A 23,538-nucleotide genomic window follows, 5' to 3' on the forward strand; every position below is an offset into this window, starting at 1 on the left:
ATGGCCTTCCGCCGGCGGGCCAAGAGCCACCCGCTCTTCAGCCAGGAGTTCCTCATCCACAACCATGCCGACATCGGCTTCTGCCTGGTGCTCAGCGTCCTCATCGCCCTCATGTTCGAGGTGAGGCACCCCCCGATCCTCCGACGTCCCTCCGGGGAGGGGGTGGGGGGGACAGTCCCACGGGGAAACCCCACCCACCACCACCCCGTCGGGGTCAATCCCCCTCGGGACCGGCTCTGTGTGTCTGCCCACCTGTGTGCACCACCACAGTGGACGAGACATCCCGGATCCCTCTACCCCTTTACTTCACGGATAGCTTCCCCTTGCCTCCCGGCATTGCCTCTGCTCAGGGGACGTTCAAGGTGCCGCATCCCAGCGAGATGCCCCCATCCTACTTGGAGTGCAGGAGCCCTCGGTCTGGGGGTGCCAGGTGCCAGGTGCTTCCTTACTCATTCTCCATCTCTATCCCACCAGCAGAGAGGTGTCCTCCCCCCAGACCACCATGCGGACTCAACTTGGTGCTGGTTTTTTTTGGAGATGGTACATCCTTCTGCCACCCCCACCCCTGCCCAGGGTGCCCAGCTGCAGAAGGGGGATCACAGAGGGTGGCAAACCTCCCTCTGCAAACCTACCATCGCTGCTGGGGATGGTCCCTGCCTTGCACCGTGTCTAGTCAAGCACGGAGCGGGATACCTCGGCCGGCCAGACACATGCAGGGAGAAGTGAAGCCCTCACTGCGATTTCCAGCTGTTGGAAAAGTGAGAAGTGTTTTTCCTCTCTTTGGATTTTAACGTTAGCCCTTTCCCAGGTGTTTCTTCTCTTTGGATTTTAACGTTAGCCCTTTTCCAGGTGTTTTGTCCACAGCCCGCTGACCCCGCTCCGTGGGATGAGCACCAGGGGCTTCTGGGCCTCGCTGTGCAGATGCCAACATCTCACTGGCCTTTCCCCATCCTGGCCATCCCACTCTGCCACGGGCCATTAGAAGGCATCCCCCAGCTCCTCTGTGGGAAACTTTGTCCCAGCTGGGGTGACTGGAACCCCCCCAAGAAGGCCCTTTGCCCCACCACCGCCCCAGCGCCATGCGGAGCCATGCTGGGAATGCCGCTTGCATTCTCCCCCTGTTCCGTCTCCTTCCCTCCCAGCCTGCTTTTTCCTCTCCTCTTTCGGGGAGGAGACAGCAGAGGGCTGGAGGCCACCACCGTGCAGCTTGGCTCGGCCCCGGACACCCTACGCAGAGGCACCTCGGGTGGCTGCGAGCCGTGGTCAAGCAGCTCGGCTGGATCGGAACCCCCCGCCCCATACCTCCTCCCGCTTCCCCCGCACGAACCCTCCCCTTCAGCGCAGTGCCACGTTTCAAAGCAAATCCGGACGGGAAAGGGGTGGCCGGGGGGCCTGGCGAAGGAGGAAAGGAAAGGCTCCTTCTGCAGCAAATCGCAGGAGGAGGAAATCCATTTCCTTAATACCCTCCTGGTGGCAGCCCCCGTTCTTTTTCTTTCCTTCCCCCAACCCCTTCTCCCTTCCCCCCCCCGCCCCGCCCCCCCCCCCCCGCCCCCTGCAAATGCGTTGAATGAGCAGATCGTTTTTAGTGCACAAACCCCCTTTTGAATCATTCGTTCGTAGATCTGTATGTTTATTTATTTAAGGATCGGGGAGGGTTCAAAACTAACCCGAGAGGACCAGCTGTATTCCAAAACCACATGCAAATGCTGCAAAGTTGGCCTGCAAGTTTCATAGTTGTACTTCTGAAGGGGGCGGGGGGGGGGGGGGAAGAAAAGGAAAAAAAAAAGTCACTGAGTTTGTATCTCTCTCAGGGTTTCTCCCCACAGATGGTGTTTTTTGGGGTGCTAGTGCCTGTGGTTGCATGCCAGCAACCCCATCCAAGGGAGGTGGTATCCAGGCTTGCTGCTGTAAGGGCTTTTGGTTGACCTGATGCTTCCAGAGCAATTTTGAAGTGCGATGTGACGATACCCCCCGTGGAGGTGGTGGCAGGGAAGAGTTTTGTGGTGTTTCTGATGTTTTTAACACCTTTGAATTAAAGCTCCCCTGGCTGCTGAGAGGCAGCAGGTTCCTCACGGTGCTACCACTCTCCTGGCAGACCTTGGGGGAGATGGTGCTCACCATGCTCAGGAGGCTTTCAGCAGTCCTCCTCCCTTTGCACCACCTGATTGCCTCCTAGGTCGGTGCCATCTGCCCTCATCTTCCCCTCAGCACAGGGTTTGTCACAACTCTTTTGATCCTTGTGATTCTTTTATTTTATTTCTCTTTATTTTATTCCTTCTTTTCTCCTCGAGGAGAAATCAGACTCTGCTCTTCCCTAGCCCTCCAAACCATCCGTGCCCATTTGCACCCATTATGTAGCGAGTTTGGCTGGCAGCTTGAGTATTTCTGCCTTTCAACACCTTTTCAGCACCACCTGTGTGATGGTGGGGAGGACATGTCACTATCCCTCCTCCTTGCCACCCAGCTTCCTACCCCACTGCTGGGCTTCCACCTTCCCCAATGCTGGTGGCCAGGCTGAGCGGAAACGGCTGAATCCTGCTCACAATGGGCTGCTTCCTGCAGGGGAGGTTTCTTTGGGAAGGCACAAATGGGATATTTAACCTTTTAGCAGGCAGCCCAAGAGTTGTGTGCTTGCTCTCTCCAGCATCAGCTCATGTGATGCTCGAGGGCTGCCACAGGTCTCCAAGCACAGTGCAAGGTACACCTTGAGCACACTTTTGAGCAACCTCTTTGCCATCCAAACAGATCAATGGACACCACCAGCCTGGTACTTGTCTGCAGTAGGGAGCAGGTACCAGTTGTGATGGAGGTACCATTCACATCTCAACTCGTTTGAGTCTGCGTTCAAGTACTGGATTTGATTTTGGGCCCTTCACTAAAAGAAGGATGCTGAGGTGCTGGAGCATGTCTAAGGAAGATAATGAAGCTGGTGAAGGGTCTAGAGCACAAGTCTGATGAGGAGAAGCTGATGAGGGGTTGTTCAGCCTGGAGAAAAGGTGGCTGAGGGTGACTTTTTGCTCTCTACAGCTCTCTAAAGGGAGATTGTAACAAGGTGGGGGTCAGTCTGTTCTAACAAGCAATAGGACAAGAAGAAACAACCTCGAGTTTCATCCAGGTAGGTTTAGTTTAGAATTAGGAAGAATTTATTCCCCACAAGGATTGTCAAGCCTGGGAACAGGGACATAGTTTAGTAGTGATTTGATAATGCTGGCTTGGGGCTTGGACTTGATCTGAAAGGTCTCTTCCATCCAAAGAGGTTCTATGATTCTGTGATACCCAGCTTTGCTAGAGGTTGCACTGCTAGCACCAGCTCCACGGAGGAGATTTGAAGGTGCAGAGCATGGCACTGTGCTGCTCACCAGCTCTACAGGTGTGTTGGACTTGATTATTTGAGTATTGTGTGTGTTTTGGATGATGATAGTATTGCTTAGGAGAGGGAGCCCAGGGCTTGGAAGGGGTCCCCCCAAAAAGAGCTGCGCTGAGCTGGATGCTGTGGGATTTTTTGCCTTCCTGGCCAGCCCTAAGCCTTCAGGGTGTGAAAGCATACCCAGTGCACCCTGCATAGTGCTAGGGTGGGATTTTGTTGTGTGTTTGGCTATCCCATCCACAGGCAAGCTGGAGCCTGTAAAGAAAAATCTCCTTTTTTTTTTTTTCTTCAAAAGACATTTTATGTGATTGCTTAAAGAAACATGACACAGGAGCTCACACCAAAATCACTTTGCATATCTTTTTCCACCCTGCTTTGCAGAAAAATGAAGCCAAAGCCAGGCTGGATCTAACCTGCAGCTGTTTGGTGATGTGTGTCCCATATGGGACAGCTCCTATTGCATCCATCAGCCTCCAGCGGGTTGAGTTTGGAGGAGACCTCACTGGTTTGGGGATGTTTCTATAGAAGATGGGCAGCTGATGTAATGTCATAGAACCATAGAATAGCTTAGGTTGGAAGGGACCACAGAGATCATCTACTCCAAACACCCTGACATAGTCAGGGACACCTCTCAAGTAGACTTGGTTGCTCAAGGCCTCATGCAACCTGGCCTTGAACACCTCCAGAGCATGGACATCTACAGCCTCTCGGGGCAGACTATTCCAGAATCTCACCACTGAAGAACTTCTTCCTAAGATCCGTTCTAAACCTACTCTCCATTAGCTTAGACCCATCTCCCCTTGTCCTATTGCTAGAAACCCTTGTGGAAAGTTCCTCTCCAGCCTTCCTGTAGGATCCCTTTAGGTATTGGAACGCAGCTATAAGGTTCCCCCAGAGTCTTCTCCAGGCAGAACAACCTCAGCTCCCTCAGCCTATCCTCATAGAATAAGTGTTCCAGCCCTTGGATCATCTTCATGGCCCTCCTTTGGACTTGCTCCAACAGTTTTATGTTCATCTTGTGTTGGGGACACCAGAACTGAACGCAGTATTTGAGGTGGGGGTCTCACCAGAGCAAAGTAAAGGGTCAGAATCACCTCTCGTGACCTGCTGGCCTGTAAGACGGAGCAAGTGAAGCTCAATCTTCTCATTTATGCCCAGAACTGGCTGCTACAATCTCACAGGCAAAGCTCCTGATGCTTAAGCACGGGATGACAATGATAATAAAGTTATCAAACATTAGATTATCAGAGGTGCTGTGCCCTTGCTGGGCTTTCCCCTGCGTGCAGAGCTGCAAGAGTGAGTCATGGTCTCCCAAACACTGGGTTGTGACACTGTAAAATGAAGGCAGCTGACGAATGAGATGCTATTTCCAGGCTTCCTGCTAAATATACTTTCCCCTCCCTGGTCCCTCTCCATAGTACTCTGCAAAAAATTTAAGGCTTCAGCAAGAGAAAACAAAACTTGGTGTTTCTGCCTCCTGCAGGCTTCTCCACATGTGGGAACTGAGGCACGTGGGCAGCTTAAGGACTGAATGCTTGGGGAGGGAATGGGGGAGAGAAAAAAGAAGAAGGGAGGAGGGGGGAAAAAGCAGAATTAAGGCCTTATTTTAAAAAGGGAGTAATGATAATCATGTGGGGCTGGGGGGTCAGTGTGGGAGCAGAGGGGCTGCACCACCCTCAGGGAGAGATTTTTGTTTTTTTGCTGAAGCCAGCTGTTTGCTTTAAAAGGCTTTGGTCCAAAGTTTGGTCTTTAGTTTACATATAGAGCCTGTGTCAATCCATACTGTGGATCCACAAGTTTTTCTCTCAAGAAGCATTCCGGCTGGTGGGGGAGAAAAAAAACAGCCCAAAGTTGTCAGAAAAGCCTTTGGACAGCATTTTTATCTTGAATTAGGCTGAGTTGTTTTTCAAGCCCTGGAAATATTTCCCTAGCTCAGACTGCAGAAACTCCCCCAGCCACCCCCACCAGAGGTTTGGAGCTGCTTCTTTGCTCCAGAGCAGTTTTAACCCAGGCAGGACCATGGGGATGGCTGCCGAATCCCAGCTGGAGCGAAGACAGCAGACTCTGCAAACCCTGCTGGGGTGAAGCTTGTGGGAAGGGAAGCAAGATTCATACAATCACAGAATTGGTTTGTTTGGAAGAAACCTTTAAGGTCGTTGAGTCCAACTGTTAACCCAGCGCTGCCAGCTCACCCCTAAACCATGTCCCTCAGCACCACATCTACATGACTTTCAAATCCCTCCAGGGATGGTGACTTCACCACTTCCCTGGGCAGCCTGTTGTAGGGCTTGACAATCCTTTTTGGGAAGGAAGTTTTTCCAAACATTCAACCTAAACCTCTTCTGGTGCAACTTGAGGCCATTTCCTCTTGTTCTTTGGGAGAAGAGACTGATCCCCACCTTGCTACAACCTCCTTTCAGGTAGTTGTTGAGAGAGGGAAGGTCTCCCTTCAGCCTTCTTTTCTCCAGGCTAAACACCCTCAGTTCCCTCCAGCCACTCCTGACAAGACTTGTGCTCTAGACCTTTCACCAGCTTTGTTGCCCTTCTCTGGACATGCTCCAGTGCTTCAATGTCCTTCTTGGAGTGAGGAGCCCAAAACTGAATCCAGGATTCAAGGTATGGCCTCACCGGTGCTGAGTACAGGGAGACAATCCCTTCTCTAGTCCCATAGTTTCATGGAGTGACCTGGTACCTCTCTGTGAGGTATGCTCAGAAACTGTCCCTCTCTGCTGTAAATATTGGGTTTTGAGAGTTGCAGAGGAGAGGTTTTGGGAGAGGTGTTAAGCTGCCTGGATGCCTGTGTTTACATGCCTTTATTAACAGCTCCTGCAGCAAACTGCTTACCTGGGGGTGTGAATTTTTCCAGTCACCACATTATCAGGGAGTAGATGTACAGTGGTGGATAGTAGATGTGTAGTAAACATGTAGTAGAGCTGGGATTGTTTGACGGTCCCTCCCCTTGCCATCAGGGGCTGCAAGGTGAATGTGCTGTTTTGATTTATAGCCACATTGCTCCATCAGAAACAGCCTGAGCCCTGTCCTGGCTGCTCTGAGCATTGCAGCAAATTCTGGTCTGGATGGCCCTGTTGAGTTTTGCCTCTTCACCATCTGGCTGCCCTCAGGTTAGCCTTACTAACAACCAGAAACTCACTCACTCCTGAAGGTGCTGCTCCCTCTGCATGGCTATAGAGAGCCCCCCAGGACAACTACTTCTCAAACGTAGCTGTTTCAAGCACATCCTTCATGCAGGGTAGGATGAGGAACATCTCCCTCACTCCCTTGGGCAGTGGTAGGTTACATAGAGGTGCCCTTAATGCAGGGCAGGTAGCAAATGGAATGTACAGCTTTTCCTGTATCATCCCTGCTCAGCTTGTCCCATGCAGACAAATCCTCTTTCACCCTATAAAAACCCCTACCTGACTCTTAGACTCATAGAATTGTTTTGGTTAAGAGAGACCTTTAAGATGATCAAGTCCAACTGTCACAGTGATGCTTTGGAAGCTTTGGACTTCTGGCTGCCTTGAGAAAAGGCTGGAGATAAGAGGAGAAACCCAAAGAAGCAGGTTGAGGTGGCCTCACATAGCAAAAAAAAAAAAACAAAAAACCACCTGGAGTAGCCCAATTCTGCCTCTGCTTGCAGCGCTTTTGTGGCGAGTCTGGCTCTGCTGACTGCCCTGCAAGGCAGGAGCATGCCTGGTGCTTCATTTCCCATACCAACATCTTGTTTGAGAGCAAACAGCAGCAAGTGTCTTGTGGCTCTGAATAATCCTCACATTGCCCTCCCTATTACAAACTTCTCCTTTCTCTGGCTGCTTGCGAAACACTCAGTGTGAACTCTAAAGTTTGTCATCCTCTGAGCCCATCTCTCCTTCCTGAGCCTCGCAGGGGAGTTGGAGCTGGTGTTGAATCTCATAGAACCCCAGCGTGGTAGGAGTGGGAGGGGACCTCTGGAAGATCATCTAGTCCAACCCTCCTGCTAAAGCAGGTTCACCCAGAGCAGGTTACACAGGGTTGTGTCCTGGTAGGTTTGGAATCTCTCCAGAGAAGGAGCCTCCACAGCCTCTCTGGGCAGCCTGGTCCAGTGCTCTGTCACCCTCACAGGAAAGTTTTCCTCATGTTCAGGTGGAACTTCCTCTGTACCAATTTGTGCCAATTGCCCCTTGTCCAGTCTCTGGGCACCACTGAAAAGAACCTGGCCCCACCTTCTTGACCCCCACCTTTCAGATATTGATAACCATTGAGAAGATCCCTTCTCAGTCTTCTCCAGGCTAAACAGCCCCAGATCTCTCATCCTTTCCTTCCAAGAGAGATGCTCCAGTCCCTTCATCATCTCTGGAGCCTCTGCTGGACTTGCTCCAGCAGTTCCTTGTCTCTTTTGAACTGGGAAACCCAGTTTGGATGTAAAGTCTAGATGGGTTGTGTGGTACTGTTCCAGGATGAAGCAACTTTGCTTTCCTAAGCCAACAAGGTTTGCAAGCCAGAGGTGTCTCCTGAAGCCAGCTTGAGGCCAGGCGATGTGCTTTTTCCATTACCACCCCACACTGCCCATGGTTTCCATCTTCCTTGGCAGAATGCTGCTCTCATCTACTCCTCCACAAGCAGAGCACAGCATGTGGGATTTTTTTTTTTAAAGTGGGGTTAAAAAAATAAAAATGATCCCTAAACACCATGAAAACAGGCTGTGAAGTTTGTTATTTCCCCCTGCCAGGGCTGCAAGAAGACGGGCAGCACTCGAGCTGGTGGAGCAGAGCCACTGGCTGGTTGCTTAATGCTCGTGGGTTGGGACAAGAACACTTGGCAAAGCCTCTGTGCCCCCCCTGCAGCTATGTCCTGCAAGATGTGAAGCAATATTTCCAGCTGGGTTTTTAATAGCTTGCAGCTCTGAAAGAGTTGTAGCTATGTCTGTGTGAAATGCAGCTCACCTCCCTCGCTGCAGGCACAGGACTCTTTGGAGTGGTTGTGTTTGAGGCTGGGTGCTCGTGAGGCATTGAAGGAGGAGGCAGGGGAATTGGTAAAAATCTCTGGTGGCCTGCTGTCAGTGTGGGGTTGGACAGGTTGGAGGTGTCTTTAGTGTCAGATGCCTGTGCACTGGGTTTTGCTGGGGTGCCAGCTCGAAGATGCTGCTTGGGAGCATCCTGCAGATGCGCCAGGCTGGGATGCTCTGCCCCATCCCACAAAGCCTCTTGTGGTGGGATGAGAGGGAGTGGTTTTAAGCTTGAGGAGGGTAGATTCAGTCTAGATACTAGAAATAAATTTTTTCATGGTGAGACACTGGAACAGGCTGCCTGTGGAGGTCATGGATGCCCCCTCCCTTGAGGTGTTCAAGGCCAGGTTGGATGAAGCCTTGAGCAACCTGGGCTAGTGGAAGGTGTCCCTGCTCATGGCAGGTGATTTGGAACCAGATGATCTTTAAGGTCTTTTCCAACCCAAACATTCTATGAATCACTGCTGGGGAGGATCATTCCCTTGAATTAAGAGCAATAGATGAAGAGCAAGCAGCACAGGGTGTCTGCAGGGTAGCCTGATGTCTTGTCCCAAGCTTTTTTTTATTCCCTTTTTGGGCCAACCTGTGATGCTGGACATATGGCTGGGATCTTGTTTGTGGCCACCACATGGTTCAGCTCTTCTGCTGCTTTTCCCTGCCCTGTGTGACCCTCATGAGAACCTAAAGAGGCCTGACCTCACTGGTCCTGTGGCTGTTACTACTAGAGTAGCTTCCACAAAGATGTGAGGACTAAATCCATGCATAGCCCATGGGGCTTTACAGCCTCTGAGCTTGGGTGCTGCCATCCCTAGCCAGGCCAGGCTCCTGTTGTGGCTGCCTGGAGCAGATGGAAATCAGTGATGGTTTTAATGAATGCAAATGGCCTGCAGGGTCATGCTCCTGTTGTCCCCTGAGCAACAGGTCTGTGTTATTGGAGGGATGCTTGGCTGTGAGGGGAAGTGAGGAGCTTCTCTCATTCTGGCTGACTGGGGGCTTTTACAGCTGCTTTTCTTTTTCTCCCTCTTTCCTACATCCCTTTATCCTTCCTAGCCCTGTTGCAAAACCTCTTCCCTAGCAAGCTCACTGCTGGAAGGTGTTTCTGTGAGTGAAGCCAGAGCTCGCACATCATCCTGGGTGATTTGCCTTTCCCAGCACAGCAGGAAAAGAGTGTAAATGGTGGCAGAGGAATGGATTCAACAACTGATTGCTTATTTTCCTCCTCTTTGTGTCTCTGACAGGTTACAGCCAAGACTGCCTTCCTGTTTATCTTACCTCAGTACAACGTTAGTGTGCCTACAGCAGGTAAGAGATGCTTCTGCTGCACATACCCCAAGGGGAAGGTTGAGTTGGAGTATGCCCCAAACCTTCATTACCAGCTGGCTTGGGCTCACCCTTTGCTCATGCGCACTGCTGTGGCCTCTGTCTGGTAATAAAGGTGATTTTAAAAATAAGGTATGTGGGGGAAGAGCAAAGTTTGAGTGGCTCAGAGTACACTAATCCTGCCTGTCAGTCCTGGTGCTGCCAGAGATGGAAAGAAATGCTTTCCTAGAGGTTTTAAGGCTTCCTTGCTGCCTTGTTTCTGCTGTGGTCAGGCTGCTCTGTGTGCTCTGCAGGGTGAGGATCCTCCTCCAAGCCTGGTCAGGAAAAAACCAAAATACCCTGATTGCATGGCTGGAGTAGCTCTGTGCCCTGCCAAGGAACAGGAGGGATGTAGCTCTTTGCTAAGTGGTGGGTGCTGCACAGGTAATTCCTGTCTTGCTTTGGTTATTTGGAATAGCACAAGGTGAGGGTGTGGAAATGCATGTGGAGCAATAACATCCCTGCTCCAGACAGCTAATCATACAATCATACAATGTTTTGAGTTGGAAGGGCTCGTCAAAGGTCAGCAGGGACATCTTCAATTAGATCAGATTGCTCAGAGCCCCATCCAACTTGACCTGGAATGTTTCCAGGAATGGGGTATCTGGCACCTCTCTGGGCAACCTGTGCCAGCATAAAAAAAAAAAGTCTTCCTTATGTGTACTCTGAATCTCCCCTTTTCTAATTTAAAACCATCACCCCTTGTCCTGTTGAAGCAGGCCCCACTGAAAAAGATTGCCCTCATATTTCTGATAGAATCCCTTTAAGAACTGAAAGGCCACAATAAGGTCTCCCTGGAGCCTTCTCTTGTCCAGATTGAACAGCTCCCAACTTTCTCAGCCTGTCCTCCTAGCAGAGATGTTTCAGCCCTCTGATCATTCTTGTGGGCTCCTCTGGACCTGCTCCAACAGATCCATGTTTTTACTGTGCTGAGGACTCCAGAATTGGATCCAGCAATGCAGGTAATTAAAGCACATGGAGGGTAATTAAAGCAGGCTCTGAGCTGGCCCAGGTCTGAGCCTGATGGACTGAAAGATGTGCCCCAATTTCCAGCCAGGAGACAGCTGGAGGCTCAGTCCTTGTTTGTATTTTGGCTACTAGTATCTCCCTTCCTAGCTGAGAGCCCTTGAGGGCTTGGCAGTGGTCTGGGCACTGGCATTATGGCATCAGGAGGTGGTTTGGGTAAAGCTCTGGGCTCAGGATGGGCCAAGTTCCAGAGGCAGAACCTGGGTTGGTGGCAGAAAACAGCAGGTAATTAGAAGTGTTAGTTGAGTAATCATCCTAGGGAAGGGAAGAGTGGGGTTGTTGGAATGAGTGAAACCAGGATGAGACAGACAGGTGGGAGATAAGAGGTCTGCCCTTAAAATCTTTGGACATCATGGCTGATGAAATTGCCCAGCTTCCAAATTAGATTGCAGTCTGTGCTCCTGTGGCACAGTCCAGACAGCTTCCGCTGCCTTCCTGCTCAGTGATTGAGTCTTCCCTGCTACCAGGGCACACATCAGCATCTCACCAGGAACAGGTACTAGGGCTGAGCTGGCTGAGGCTAGGGGGAGAGAGGTCTTGGTGCAGCCAGCTTGCTCAAAAGAAGAATGATTGCTCACCTGGATACTTCCAGGGCTGCTTCACACTCTGCACAAACAGGATGCTGCTGCCTCTCTGTTGGCAGATCTCGTTCTTGTCTCCCATGCTCAGCACACAGCTCCTGCTAGAGCAGCTCCTCAAATGCCCTAGAGAGAGGAGGCAGAGCAGTTGCATGTGTGCATAATCTTATTTTCTTTAGACTTGCAGTTCTGGTTTTTGTCTTACACTGGGGTTATGAGTTCTGTGGTACAGGCAATGTTTTTAACTCAGGGTTTGCACAGCACCCACCCAGGGGACTCCTAAGGACCAGGTGTTTTCACATCCTTACACCAGCTGGCTTCATAAATCACAGAATGGCTTAGGTTGGAAGGGACCTTAGAGATCATCTACTCCAACCTCTCAAGTACACTCAGCTGCTCAAGGCTTCATCCAACCTGGCCTTTAACACCTCCAGGGAGGGGATATCCACAGCCTCCCTGGGCAACCTATTCCAGAGTCTTGCCGCCTTCATATTGAAGAACTTCTTCCTAAGATCCAGTCTAAACCTACTCTCCCTCAGCCTAAAACCATTGTCCCTTGTCCTGTCTCCTATGGGGAGAGGCTGAGAGCCCTGGGGCTTTTTATTCTGGAGAAGAGAGACTAAGAGGGGATTTAATAAATATCTATAAATATCTGAGGGCTGGGGGTCAAGAGGCAGGGGACAGGCTCTGCTCACTTGCACTCCGTGATAGGACAAGGGGTAATGGATATCAACTACAGCACAGGAGCTTCCAACTCAACATGAGGAGGAACTTCTTCACTGTGAGGGTCACAGAGCACTGGAACAGGCTGCCCAGAGAGGTTGTGAAGTCTCCTTCTCTGGGGACTTTCAAGGTCTATCTGGATGCATTCCTGTGCGACCTGTGCTGGATTCTCTGGTCCTGCTCTGGCAGGGGAGTTGGACTCGATCTCCAGAGGTCCCTTCCAACCCCTAACATCCTGTGAGCCTTATGAAAAGTCCCTCTCCATCTCTGAATCATCTTTGAATGGTTTGGGTTGGAAGGGACCTTTAAAGGTCGTCTAGTCCAACCCCCCTGCAGTGAGCAAGGACATCTTCAGACAAATAGGTTGCTCAGAGTCTTGTGCAATCTGAGCTGGAATGTTTCCTGTCTACCACCTTTCTGGGCAACCTGTTACTCAGATATTGTTCATGTACCTTAAATCTTAGAAATCTGGACTGAAGCTTTGTTGGAAGGGCAACAGGGCTGGTGACAGACTGTCTCTTTCCCTGGGAGAGGATGGTCAGAGTGAGGGAAAGCAGCAGTTTGGTGTGGGCTGAGTGTTGTCGTGATGCTTTCTGCAGTGTGCCACAAGTAGAGCAGCTTTCCCCAGTCTGCTTCTTCCCTGTAAGCTGCAGGGCTGCAAATAGTTGCCTAAATGCAGATGTCTAGGCTATTCTGGGTGCTGCTGGGTCTCCTGTTGCTCCAGAAGAGCAGGGCCTCCTGTGGGTCCTGTTTCCCATGTGCAGCCCCGTGCCTCGGCTCAGATCTCTGAATAGCACAAAGCACCTGCACTTAGGCAACTGAATCCTGCTCCAGCAGCTTTCAGGGCTGAGTGCTGGACTAGGTGTTGGATGATACTTGAGGAGGTGGAAATCCCGTCCCAAGCCCTGAAGCACCTAGCAGGGTGTCCCAGATGGCAACATCAATCTCTACCTGCCCATACCTGCTTCAGGGCTGCCTCTGTGATAAATTCCTGTTCCCACAGCCAGGCTGTCCTCAGCCCTTCACCTCTGTCAGGGGAAGGTTGAAGTGGCCTGAGTGTCACCTCCTTTGAGGTATGTAACAATTAGAAGAGAAACCATCCACCTTCTGCTGCTCGACTGACTCAAGTCTGGAAGTCTTTTTTTCCAGCCCTGCAGCCACTGGCACAGTCATGGCCTCTGCCTCCCCCTCTCTGGTGGCCTCATCCAAGCTGTGTGTTGGGAATAGCCCCCCTTGCCCACTAACCCTGGCTTGGAAGTGATTTGGGTGATGGGGATGTGACCCAGCATTTGGTCTCTTTGCAGATGGGGAGCTAGTCCAGTATCACTACGGGCTGAAGGATCTGGTCACTATCCTCTTCTACATCTTCATCGCCATCATCCTGCACGCAGTGGTGCAGGAGTATGCCCTGGATGTGAGTGTTGTCCTGAGCCACCAAAACAGCTCAAGTATCCTGAGGGGACATGGTCCTGCTGCAGTTAAATGCTGGTCTGGGAGTGGTCTGGGGGTTAAGGTGGTGGTGGTGAGTGAGCTTTCATCTCCAGGGGCTGCCTGGGATGGTGAGGAGGAGAAGGAGGGAGGGTTGTTGACGTGGTGGCTCATGTTTTCATGTTGCTTTCCTCTCCCTCTTCTCCTTCCCAGAAAATCAACAGGCGTCTCCATCTCTCCAAAGTCAAACACAGCAAATTCAATGAATCAGGACAGCTGGTTGCCTTCCACCTCACTTCTGTGATTTGGTGCTTGTACGTCGTGGTGACGGTGAGGCATGGGGCTGGCTGGGCTTTGGGTTGCCTGGCTGGGATTTGGGTTGCCTGGCTGGGATTTGGGTTCCCTGGCTGGGCTTTGGGTTGCCTGGCTGGCATTTGGGTTGCCTGGCTGGGCTTTGGGTTGCCTGGCTGGGATTTGGGTTGCCTGGCTGGGATTTGGGTTCCCTGGCTGGGATTTGGGTTCCCTGGCTAGGATTTGGGTTGCCTGGCTGGGATTTGGGTTCCCTGGCTGGGATTTGGGTTGCCTGGCTGGGATTTGGGTTGCCTGGCTGGGCTTTGGGTTGCCTGGCTGGGCTTTGGGTTTTCTGGAGCACCAGTGGCAGTGAACAGTCCCCAGCCAGTCCCTGGGCCAAGATGTGCACATTTCACCAGATCTAGTTTGAGGTGGGGTGGGTCTTGCCAACCACTGACTCAGGGCGGTTTGGGGAGATCATTCTGCTTTGTGCAAGGCACAAGCAAACAGTCTGTAAAATATGTTTGGAGAAATCCTGCCTGTCCCTGTCATCTCCATCTGCTGCTCTGGGACCTGCCATCTTTCTCATCCTCATTTTCCTCCTCATTTGAGTTAAGTGCCTTGGGGTTTTAGGCTGCCCTTTGCAGGGTCATGGGGTGAGTGGGCAGATGTTTGTGACCCCTGTCTTTGTGGTGAGCTGGCAGTGAGGGGAATGCTGAGAACAGAGGAGTTCCTCCATGCCTTGGGTTGCATTAGGAATGTTTCAACCCGGAACTGCTGGGTCAAAACTTCAGAGTTAAAGTATTTTGTTTTGGGGAGGAAGGGCAATATCTGACAATTTTGATGATGCTTTGATTGCCATTGGGGTCCAGCTGTGGTCCCCACCACAGTGCTGGGGATGGATGCTCAAGGGCAGGTCCCCTCCTCACTGCTCAGGAAGTTCTGCCAGCCCCCCTTAGAGGACCACTACCTTCTTCCAGCCACAGTTCTAGGGATCTGCTGATACTGCTCCTGCCACATAGGGCTGTGGGGAGGGAAGCTCTGGCAAAACAGTCAATGCTGCTGGTTTTGGACTGCCCTCACCCAGCACCAGACTCATCCCTCACCAGCTGTGGGGCTGTAGCCTCCTTCATTGCTATGATGTGCTCCTCAAAGGTCCCACATGTGCAGAGTAGGTCACCCTTTGCAGCAGTCCACTTTCCCTGGCCTCCTTCAACCAAAAAAAAAAAAAGGGCTTAGGGCAGAGAGGACATGGTCAACAGTGACAGGTAGGTGCTGGGCTAGATCAGTTTCCCAGGCCAGAATCAATTTGCAAAGCCTGATGCTGCAGGGCAGGAGCTGTGCAGGAGAGGAATGGGGAGAGAGCCCCATCCTGTCATCAGCCCTGCAAGGAAGAGGCTCTAGGCAAATGCAGGCAGGTGGAAAATTGAACTGTGCAATGCATCTGAAATCGGTTTTGTAGGTGTTTTCTGCTCCCCTTTCTCTTCAGAATTGCTTCTTCCTGCTTTGGTGACACTCAACTTGGAAATGCCAATGGGGAAGAAGCACCCCTGGGCCACGCACATCATTGCTTGTGGATGTGCTACCAACATCTTAGCCCTACACTTCCAGAACATCCCTCTTGCATTGCCCAAACCCCAGCACCTGCTATCCTGAACCTAAGGGCCTCTGTGCAACTGAGCAAGCAGCCTTCAAGCAGCCTGAGAGTGGGGCCAATGTGAACCTCAGGAGGTTCAGCAAGGCCAAGTGCAAGGTCCTGAGTCAGGGAAATCCCTGGTAGCAAAACAGGCTGGGGGATGAAGGGATTGAGAGCAGCCCTGTGGAGAAGAACTTGAGGGTACTGGTGGGTGAAAAGCTGGACATGAGCTGGCAGTGTGCACTCACAGCCTTGAAGCCAACCGTATCTTGGGCTGCTTCCAAAGCAGTGTGGCCAGCAGGTTGAGGGAGGAGATTCTACCCCTCTGCTGTGCTTTGGTGAGACCCCAGCTCTGGGGTCCTCAGCCCAATAAAGACATGGACCTGTTGGAGTGGTCCAAAGGATGCCACAAAAATGATCAGAGGGCTGGAACACCTCTGCTGGAAGGACAGGCTGAGGGAGTTGGGTGGTTCAGCCTGGATAAGAGAAGGCTCTGGGTAGACTTCCTTGTGGCCTTTCAGTACTTAAAGGGGACCTATCAGAAAGATGAGGACAGACCTTTTAGCAGGGCCTTTTGCACCAGGACAAGGGTGGTGGTTTTAAACTAAAAGAGGGGAAATTCAGGCTAGAGAGGAAGAAGAAATTTGTTACAGTGAGGATGATGAGACACTGGCATAGGTTGCCCAGAGAGGTGGTGGAAGCCTCATCCCTGGAAACATTCCAGCTCAGGTTGGATGGGGCTCTGAGCAACCTGATCTAGTTGAAAATGTCCCTGTTCACTGCATGGAGGGTTGAACTAGATGACCTTTGATGCTCCCTTCCAGCCCAAACATTACATGATTCAATGATTCAACCTCCAAACCCAGGGACCTCATGAAACTGGAGCACGATGCTAGAGCCCCCTGAATGAGCTGAGCTGTGGGGAGCTGAGCCTGGGCTTGTGCAGAGGACACATTTTTTACTGCAGGCTGAAGGGACTCGAGTGTCATCCCCAGTTCCACTGTGGCATTAGCCTTGCCCCCTCAAGGCCACGTGCTGCCTGTTTCTCTTGCTGAAGGCTGATGTCTCTGCTCTCTTCCAGGAAGGATACATATCAAACCCCCGGAGCCTGTGGGAGCGCTACCCCCACGTTTATCTTCCGTAAGCACTCACAAGGGCATTTCCTTCTTGGCTTGACCACTTCCTTCCTCTGCATGCTGTTGGGTCACCCTTTGTATGCACAGTTCTGCAGGGACATCACAGTGAGATCCTGGAGGAGGAGGGATGTCACTTTGTGGCCCCAGGGAGGGTGTTCACAGAGGGTTTCCTCTGTGAGGAAAGTCCTCTGGGCTTGGTTACTCCTCTTGGGTGCTTCCTGCTTAGTATGCTGGGAGGGTGTGCTGCTATTCAGCAAGATCTACACAGGCTGGAAAGGGGAAGAGGAACTTAATGAAGTTCAACAAGGGCAAGTGTACAGTCCTGCAGCAGAGGGGCAATAACCCCATGCTTCAGTACAGGTTAGGGGTTGGCTTGCTGGAAAGCAGCTCTGCAGAGAAGGACCTGGGAGTGCTGGTGGGAAGGAAGTTCACCATGAGCCAGCAATGTGCCCTTATGGCCAAGAAGGCCAATGGTGTCCTGGAGTGCATTTATAAAAGTGTGTCCAGCAGGTCAAGGCAGGTTCTCCTCCCCTCTACTCTATCATGGTGAGGACACATCTAGAGTATTGTGTCTGCTTCTGGGCTCTCCAGTTCAAGAGGGAACTGGAGAGAGTTCAGCAGAGGCTACACAGATGATGAGGGGACTGGAGCATCTCTCTTGTGAGGAAAGGCTGAGAGACCTGGGGCTGTTTAACCTAGAGAAGAGACTGAGAAGGGATCTTCTCAATGATTATCAATATCTAAAAGGTGAGTATCAAGAGGCTGAGGCCAGACTCTTTTCAGTGGTGCCTAGGGAGAGGACAAGGGGAACAGACACAAACTGGAACACAGGAGGTTCCATCTGAACATGAGAAAAAGCTTATTTCTTGTGAGGGTGACAGAGTGGTGGATCAGGCTGCCCAGGCAGTTATGGAGTTTGGACACAATCCTATGCAACCTGCTCTAGGTGAGCTTGCTTTGGTGGGAGGTTGGACTAGATGATCTCCATAGGTACTTTCTAACCCCTGCTATTCTGTGACTCTTGCTTACATCACCTTGGGCAAGTCTCTTTGCTGCTGGTTTGTCTTAGTGAAAGGGAGTGGGGGATAATCCTCCCTTCTTGGATTTTAGCAAGAGTGAGATTTGCTGAGAGCATGGGGACCACAGCATCTGGATAAACTCTGGATGCTTGCATCTGGATAAACTCCAGGCATGTCTAGCTCAGCTAAACATACAATTGCAGCTCAGAAGTGGTGCCTCCTAAATCCTATAACTTCAAAGCGATGGAGAGATTGTTTGGTGGTGTGTGGCCAGACACCTTCCCTGGTTCTTGGGGTTCTGCCATGCCCCAGGCTGGCTCACACAGAATCACAGAATTGTAGGGGTTAGAAGGGACCTCTGGAGATCATTTAGTCCAATCCCCCTGCTAAAGCAGTTGCACAAATTGTGTCCAAGCAGGTCTGGAATCTCTCCAGAGACGGAGACTCTACAACCTCTCTGGGCAGCCTGTTCCAGGGCTCTATCAACTTCAAAGGAAAGAACATTTTTCCATGACTTACCTCAGTTAAAGTTGTTCCTGCACACTGCAGGGGGGGGTTGGACTGGATGACCTTTAAAGGTCTCTTCCACCCCAAACCATCCTATGATTCTCTGATCCCTGTGTTCCAGGTTCCAGGTGAAGTTTTTCTACTTATGCCAGCTGGCGTACTGGCTGCACGCCCTGCCAGAGCTCTACTTCCAAAAAGTCCGCAAGGTAAGAGCCAGGCAGGTGCTCCCACACACCCTGGGGATACCTGAGGTGGTTTGCCCACCAGCTTTGGGGAAAGTGACCTTTGGGAGAGGGTGGGTGAAGAGGAGCAAGAGATTAACAGGGCTTTCTGCCCCTCCCAGGAGGAGATTCCCCGGCAGCTGCGGTGCATCGCGCTCTACCTGGTGCACATCGCTGGCGCGTATCTCCTCAAGTAAGTTGGCTGCTTCAGCGTCCCATCCTGTGCCAAGAAGGGGGCTGAGTGGGGCCTTCTACAGTGCAAGACAGCCAGGAAGCCTCAGCAAGGCTTGAAGGTTCAACAGTGGGCCAGCAATGTGCACTCACAGCCCAGAAGCCAGCTGTATCTGGGCTGCATGCAAAGCAGCGTGGCCAGCAGGTTGAGGGAGGGGATTCTGCCCCTCTGCTGTGCTTTGGTGAGACCCAACCTGCAGTGCTGTCTCCAGCTCTGGAGTCCTCAGCACAGGAAACACATGGACCTGTTGGAATGGGTCCAAAGGAGCTCACAAACATGATCCAAGGGATGGAACATCTCTGCTATAAAGACAGGCTGAGAGAGTTGGGGTTATTCAGCCTGGACAAGAAAAGGCTCTGGAGAGATCTTAGTGCAGCCTTCCAGTATTTAAAGGGGGCTGATAAGAAAGATGGGGACAATGTTTTTAGTGTGGCCTGTAGTGACAGGATAAGGGATGATGTTTTTAGACTAAAAGAGGGGAGATTTAGACTAGATAGAAGGAAGACATTTTTTACACTGAGGGTAGTGAGACACACAGTGGTAGACGCCCCATCTCTGGAAATCCAGGGTGAGGTTGGGTGGGGTTCTGAAGAATCTGATCTAGTTGAAAATGGCCCTGGTCAGTGCAGAGGGTTTGGATTAGATGTCCATTAAAGGTCCCTTCCAACCCAAACTCTGCTATGATTCTCTGATTTGAGGACAGGGATTTTCCTCACTGCAACCTTATCCCAGCTGCTGTGGAAAGGTTCAGCTTTGGACCGGTGCTTGCTGCAGCTCAGGGTGGGAAGGGAGGCACTGGTGTTGGGTCTGAAGGACTGATGTTGGCCAGCCCCACTGATGAGTGTTTTCTTTCCCTTCCCTCCCAGCTTAACCCGCCTGGGGCTGATCCTCTTGCTGTTGCAGTACTTAGCTGAGTTCTTCTTCCACATGGCCCGGCTGGTCTGCTTCACGGACGAGAACAACGAGAAGCTGTAAGCAGGCGAGCTGGCCACGGCTTCCACCCTCTGCTGCCCAGGAGAGCCAGCAGAGCGGCAAGGGGCTCGCTCTCCCCTTCCAGCTCAGTGCTGGAGAGGCTCCAGCCGACACCCTCTCCTTGCCCTCCTGCAGGTTTAATGTCTGGGCTGTGGTGTTCGTGGTCACCAGGCTCTTCACCCTCACCTTGTACATCTTGGTCATTGGCTTCGGGCTGCCGCGGGTGGAGAACCAGGTCCTCAACCCTGAGAGAGGGAACTTCTTCAGCTTTCTCTTCAACAATATCCTCTTCAGGTAAGAATGTGCCTTACCACATCTACTGCCTCTTTTTGTGAATGCATCCTTTCACGTGAAGGCTGAAGGGTGGAAACCTCTCCCTTATGGTCCTTGGTTGCGTTGTCCCAGGGTGGGGTTTTTGCTGAGTTTGGCAACGCCAGTGAGGATCTTCTGTGATGTTGTGATTCTGTGGTCTGGGTTAGAGAAGATCCTAGTGAGACAGGAGGAGGTGAGGATGGATTAACGGCTATGGAGCCAAGGCAGAGGGTTAAAAACAGCAAGTCAGCTTCTAATCAGGAGTGAAGTTCTAAAGGAGAAGTGGAAGAGGTACCTTAGGGAAAGGTTTGCAGGCTCCCATAACCACTGTTACAGGGATGCAGTCAATAAAAATGAGTTTCCCCCTCAGCTTGGATGTGTTTTGCTGCCCCTGAGGCAGGGGATGGGATGAGTCCTCCATGCCTTACAGTCCAACCATCAAGACTGGGAGCCTTTCTCTGCCATACAGCATCTGTAGTTCATAAGCTGCCAGCACAGGTGCCTGGTCATTCCCAAAGTTTTGGAAGCCATGGACTTAAGGCAACACCTGAGAATCTGGGGGAGTTCACACAGTTGTAGAATTGTTTTGATTGGAAGAGATCTTTAAGATCATCAAGTCCAACCATTAACCCAGCACTGTCAAGTCATCACTAAACTATGTCCCTCAGCACCACATCTACATGGCTCTGAAATCCCTCCAGGGATGATGACTCCACCACTGGGCAGCCTGTTCCAGGGCTTGACAACCCTTTCAGGGAAAAAATTGTTCCTAATTCAACCCTAAAGGTTCCCCAGTGCAACTTGAGGCTGTTTCCTCTTGTCCTGTTACCTGAGAGAAGAGACCAACTCCCACCCTGCTATAATCTCCTTTGAGGTAGTTGGTAGGGAGTGAGAAGGTCTCCTATGTACCTCCTTTTCTCCAGACTAAGCAACCCCAGTTCCCTCAGCCACTCTTCATAGATCTTGTTCTCCAGACCCTTCACTAGCTTTGTTGCCCTTCTTTGGACTCACTCCAGCACCTCAATGCCCTTCTTGTAGTGAGGAGCCCAGAACTGAAACCCATGAGTTGAGGTGTAGCCTCAGCAGTGCTGAGTACAGGGGGATGATCACTGCCCTAGTGCTGCAGGGCACACTATTTCTATGATTCTGTGATACTAGTGCAGGGATGGTTTAGCTATTTCTGAGCAGTGCTTACACAGACAAGGCCTTTTGTGCTCCTCACAGTACTCCACCAGTGAGTTTGCTGGGGCTGAAGAAGTTGGAAGGGGTCACAGAATCACAGAAACATTCAGGTCAGAAAAGACCCTCGGGATCACCAAGTCCCACCCAGAGCCCTACTCTACAAGGTTGACCCCAAAACATAGCCTCAGGCACCACATCCAAATGACCTCTAAACACATCCAGGGTTGGTGACTCAACCACCTCCCTGGGCAGCACATTCCAAGGCCTGACCACTCTTGCTGTGAAAAAATGTTTCCTAATGTCCAGTCTAAATCTACCCAGTCACAGCTTGAGGCCATTCCCTCTTGTTCTATCACTAATTACCTGTGAGTAGAGACCAGCACCAGCTTCTCTACAAAGTCCTTTCAGGTAGTTGTGGACAGCAATGAGGTCTCCCCTCAGTCTCCTCTTTCCCAAACTAAACAGCCCCAGCTTCCTCAGTTACTCTTCATAAGATTTATTCTCCAGGCCCTTCACAGCTTTGTTGCCCTCCTCTGTGCTGGCTCCAGCACCTCCACATCTCTCTTGTCTTGAAATACCCAAAACTGGACACAATACTCAAGGTGTGGCCTCACCAGAGCCAAGTTAGCTTCTATCTCAGCTACCTTCCAACCACATACACCTTTTAGTAGTACAGGGCTGCTGGGGACAGCTTAGCTTGACAATGTAAACTCAGTTTTGGGCAGTGCTGGATTCTACTCATCCATTCCTAACCTAAATGTTTAAGAGTCAGCAATGTCCTGAGCACCCAAGAGCTTCACAGTGAGCTCAGGGGACAGCAGAAAGCAGAGGTGATGGCTGGAGGAACACAGTCTCAAGCTGTGTAGAGGGAAGTTTAGACTTGACCTCAGAAAGAAGTTCTTCCCAGAAAAAGAGATTGCCCATTGGAATGGGCTGCCCAGGGAGGTGGTGGGGTCAACATCCCTGGAGGTGTTTAAGAAGAGCCTGGATGAGGCACTTAGTGCCATGGTCTGGTTGATTAGTTAGGGTTGGGTGATCAGTTGGACTTGATGATCTTGGAGGTCTCTTCCAACCTGGCTGATTCTGTGATTCTGAGGGACGGTGCCTGTCTCCAGGCTGCTTGGTACAGCCACCTGAAGGGACTCTGGTGTGGGAGGAAGGCTGGGCTGGTGGTGGCCCCGCTGCTCTGTTCTCAGCCTGCCTCTTCTCCACCCCTGCCAGAATGAGTGTGCTGCTGTTGGTGTGCCTCTTCCAGGCCTCGGTGATGTGGCGCTTCATCCACTTCCAGCTGCGGCGCTGGCGGGAGTACTGCAACCAGCAGAGCAGTCGGAAGAGAGCTGCCCCTGCCGCCGGCACCAAGCAGCAGCCCAAGCCGCTCAAGAGGGACTCAGGTGAGTGCTGGGGCTGGGCTGCCACGGGAGGCATCAGTTGTAGAATCATAGAATAATTGTGAGGGTTGGAAGGGACCTCAAGGATCACCCAGTTCCAACCCCCCTGCCATGGGCAGGGACACCTCACACTACAGCAGGTTGCTCACAGCCACATCCAGCCTGGCTGCAAAAACCTCCAGGGATGAGGCTTCCACCACCTCCCTGGGCAATCTGTGCCAGTCTCTCACCACCCTCATGGGGAAGAATTTCTTCCTAACATCCAGTCTGAATTTACCCATTTCTAGTTTTGTTCCATTCCCCCCAGTCCTATCCCTACCTGACACCCTAAAGAGTTCCTCACCAGTTTTCTTGTAGCCCCCTTCAGATACTGGAAGGCCACTATAAGGACTCCTTGGAGCCTTCTCTTCTCCAGATTGAACGTCCCCAACTCTCTCAGTCTGTCCTCATAGGAGAGGTGCTCCAGCCCTCTGGCCCTTCTCTGGACACATTCCAGCATGTCCAGATCCTTCTTGTACTAGGGGCTCCAGAACTGGACACAGTACTCCAGGTGGGGTCTCACCAGAGCAGAGTAGAGGGGGAGAATCACCTCCCTCGACCTCTCGCAGGTGGCACTGTGGCAGTGCCTTGGTGCTGCAGAGCTCAGGGCATCCCCTGCAGGGTCATGCTGTGGTAGAGGCTTTGCCCATGTCTGTGGGCTGGCCCCGAGAGGGTTAAGGCTTGGACCTGTGCAAGGGACAAAGTGTTTCTCTCTTCATCCCCAGGATACCATGAAAATGGAGTGGTGAAAGCGGAGAATGGCACCTCACCACGAACCAAGAAGCTGAAATCACCATAGAGCAAAGGTTGTCTCCTGGGGAGGAGGGTGAGATATCAGGACTAAGAAGCAGCCCCTCCTCCTGGTCCTCACAAGCTTCGTCTTGAATGGCTTGGAAACCTGTCATCTTCCCAAGGTGTCTCTCACTCTCCTCTTTTCCTTTCTTGCTCTCTTGAACCATTTGCAATAAAACCAAAAAAGTCCTTTTTCCATGCTCCCTTCCCCTCATAGGAGCCTTTTCCAGCCCTCCTGGTTTTGCATTCCTCTGTTTCCTCCTAAATCAGTGTGCAATTTGTTTTGTTTTGGTTTGGTTTTTTGTTTTGTTTTGTTTTGTTTTGTTTCTTTTCTATTTTAGTGTTT

The 23,538-nt window shown here is 51.5% G+C and overlaps 1 protein-coding gene across 1 annotated transcript; it reads left to right on the top strand.

Moving 5' to 3' along the window:
• On the top strand, positions 1–23,223 carry TRAM2 (translocation associated membrane protein 2). Its single transcript, XM_054383553.1, has 11 exons — positions 1–120; positions 9,590–9,653; positions 13,342–13,451; positions 13,679–13,795; positions 16,474–16,532; positions 18,176–18,260; positions 18,398–18,468; positions 19,374–19,478; positions 19,615–19,773; positions 22,195–22,364; positions 23,126–23,223. The coding sequence occupies exons 1-11, from the start codon at positions 1–3 to the stop codon at positions 23,197–23,199; spliced, it is 1,134 nt and encodes a 377-aa protein (XP_054239528.1). The 3' UTR covers positions 23,200–23,223.
• The last annotated feature ends 315 nt before the right edge of the window (positions 23,224–23,538 follow it).

This window comes from Indicator indicator, chromosome 9 (assembly GCF_027791375.1).
Source record: "Indicator indicator isolate 239-I01 chromosome 9, UM_Iind_1.1, whole genome shotgun sequence".
NCBI classification, from domain to species: Eukaryota; Metazoa; Chordata; class Aves; order Piciformes; family Indicatoridae; genus Indicator; species Indicator indicator.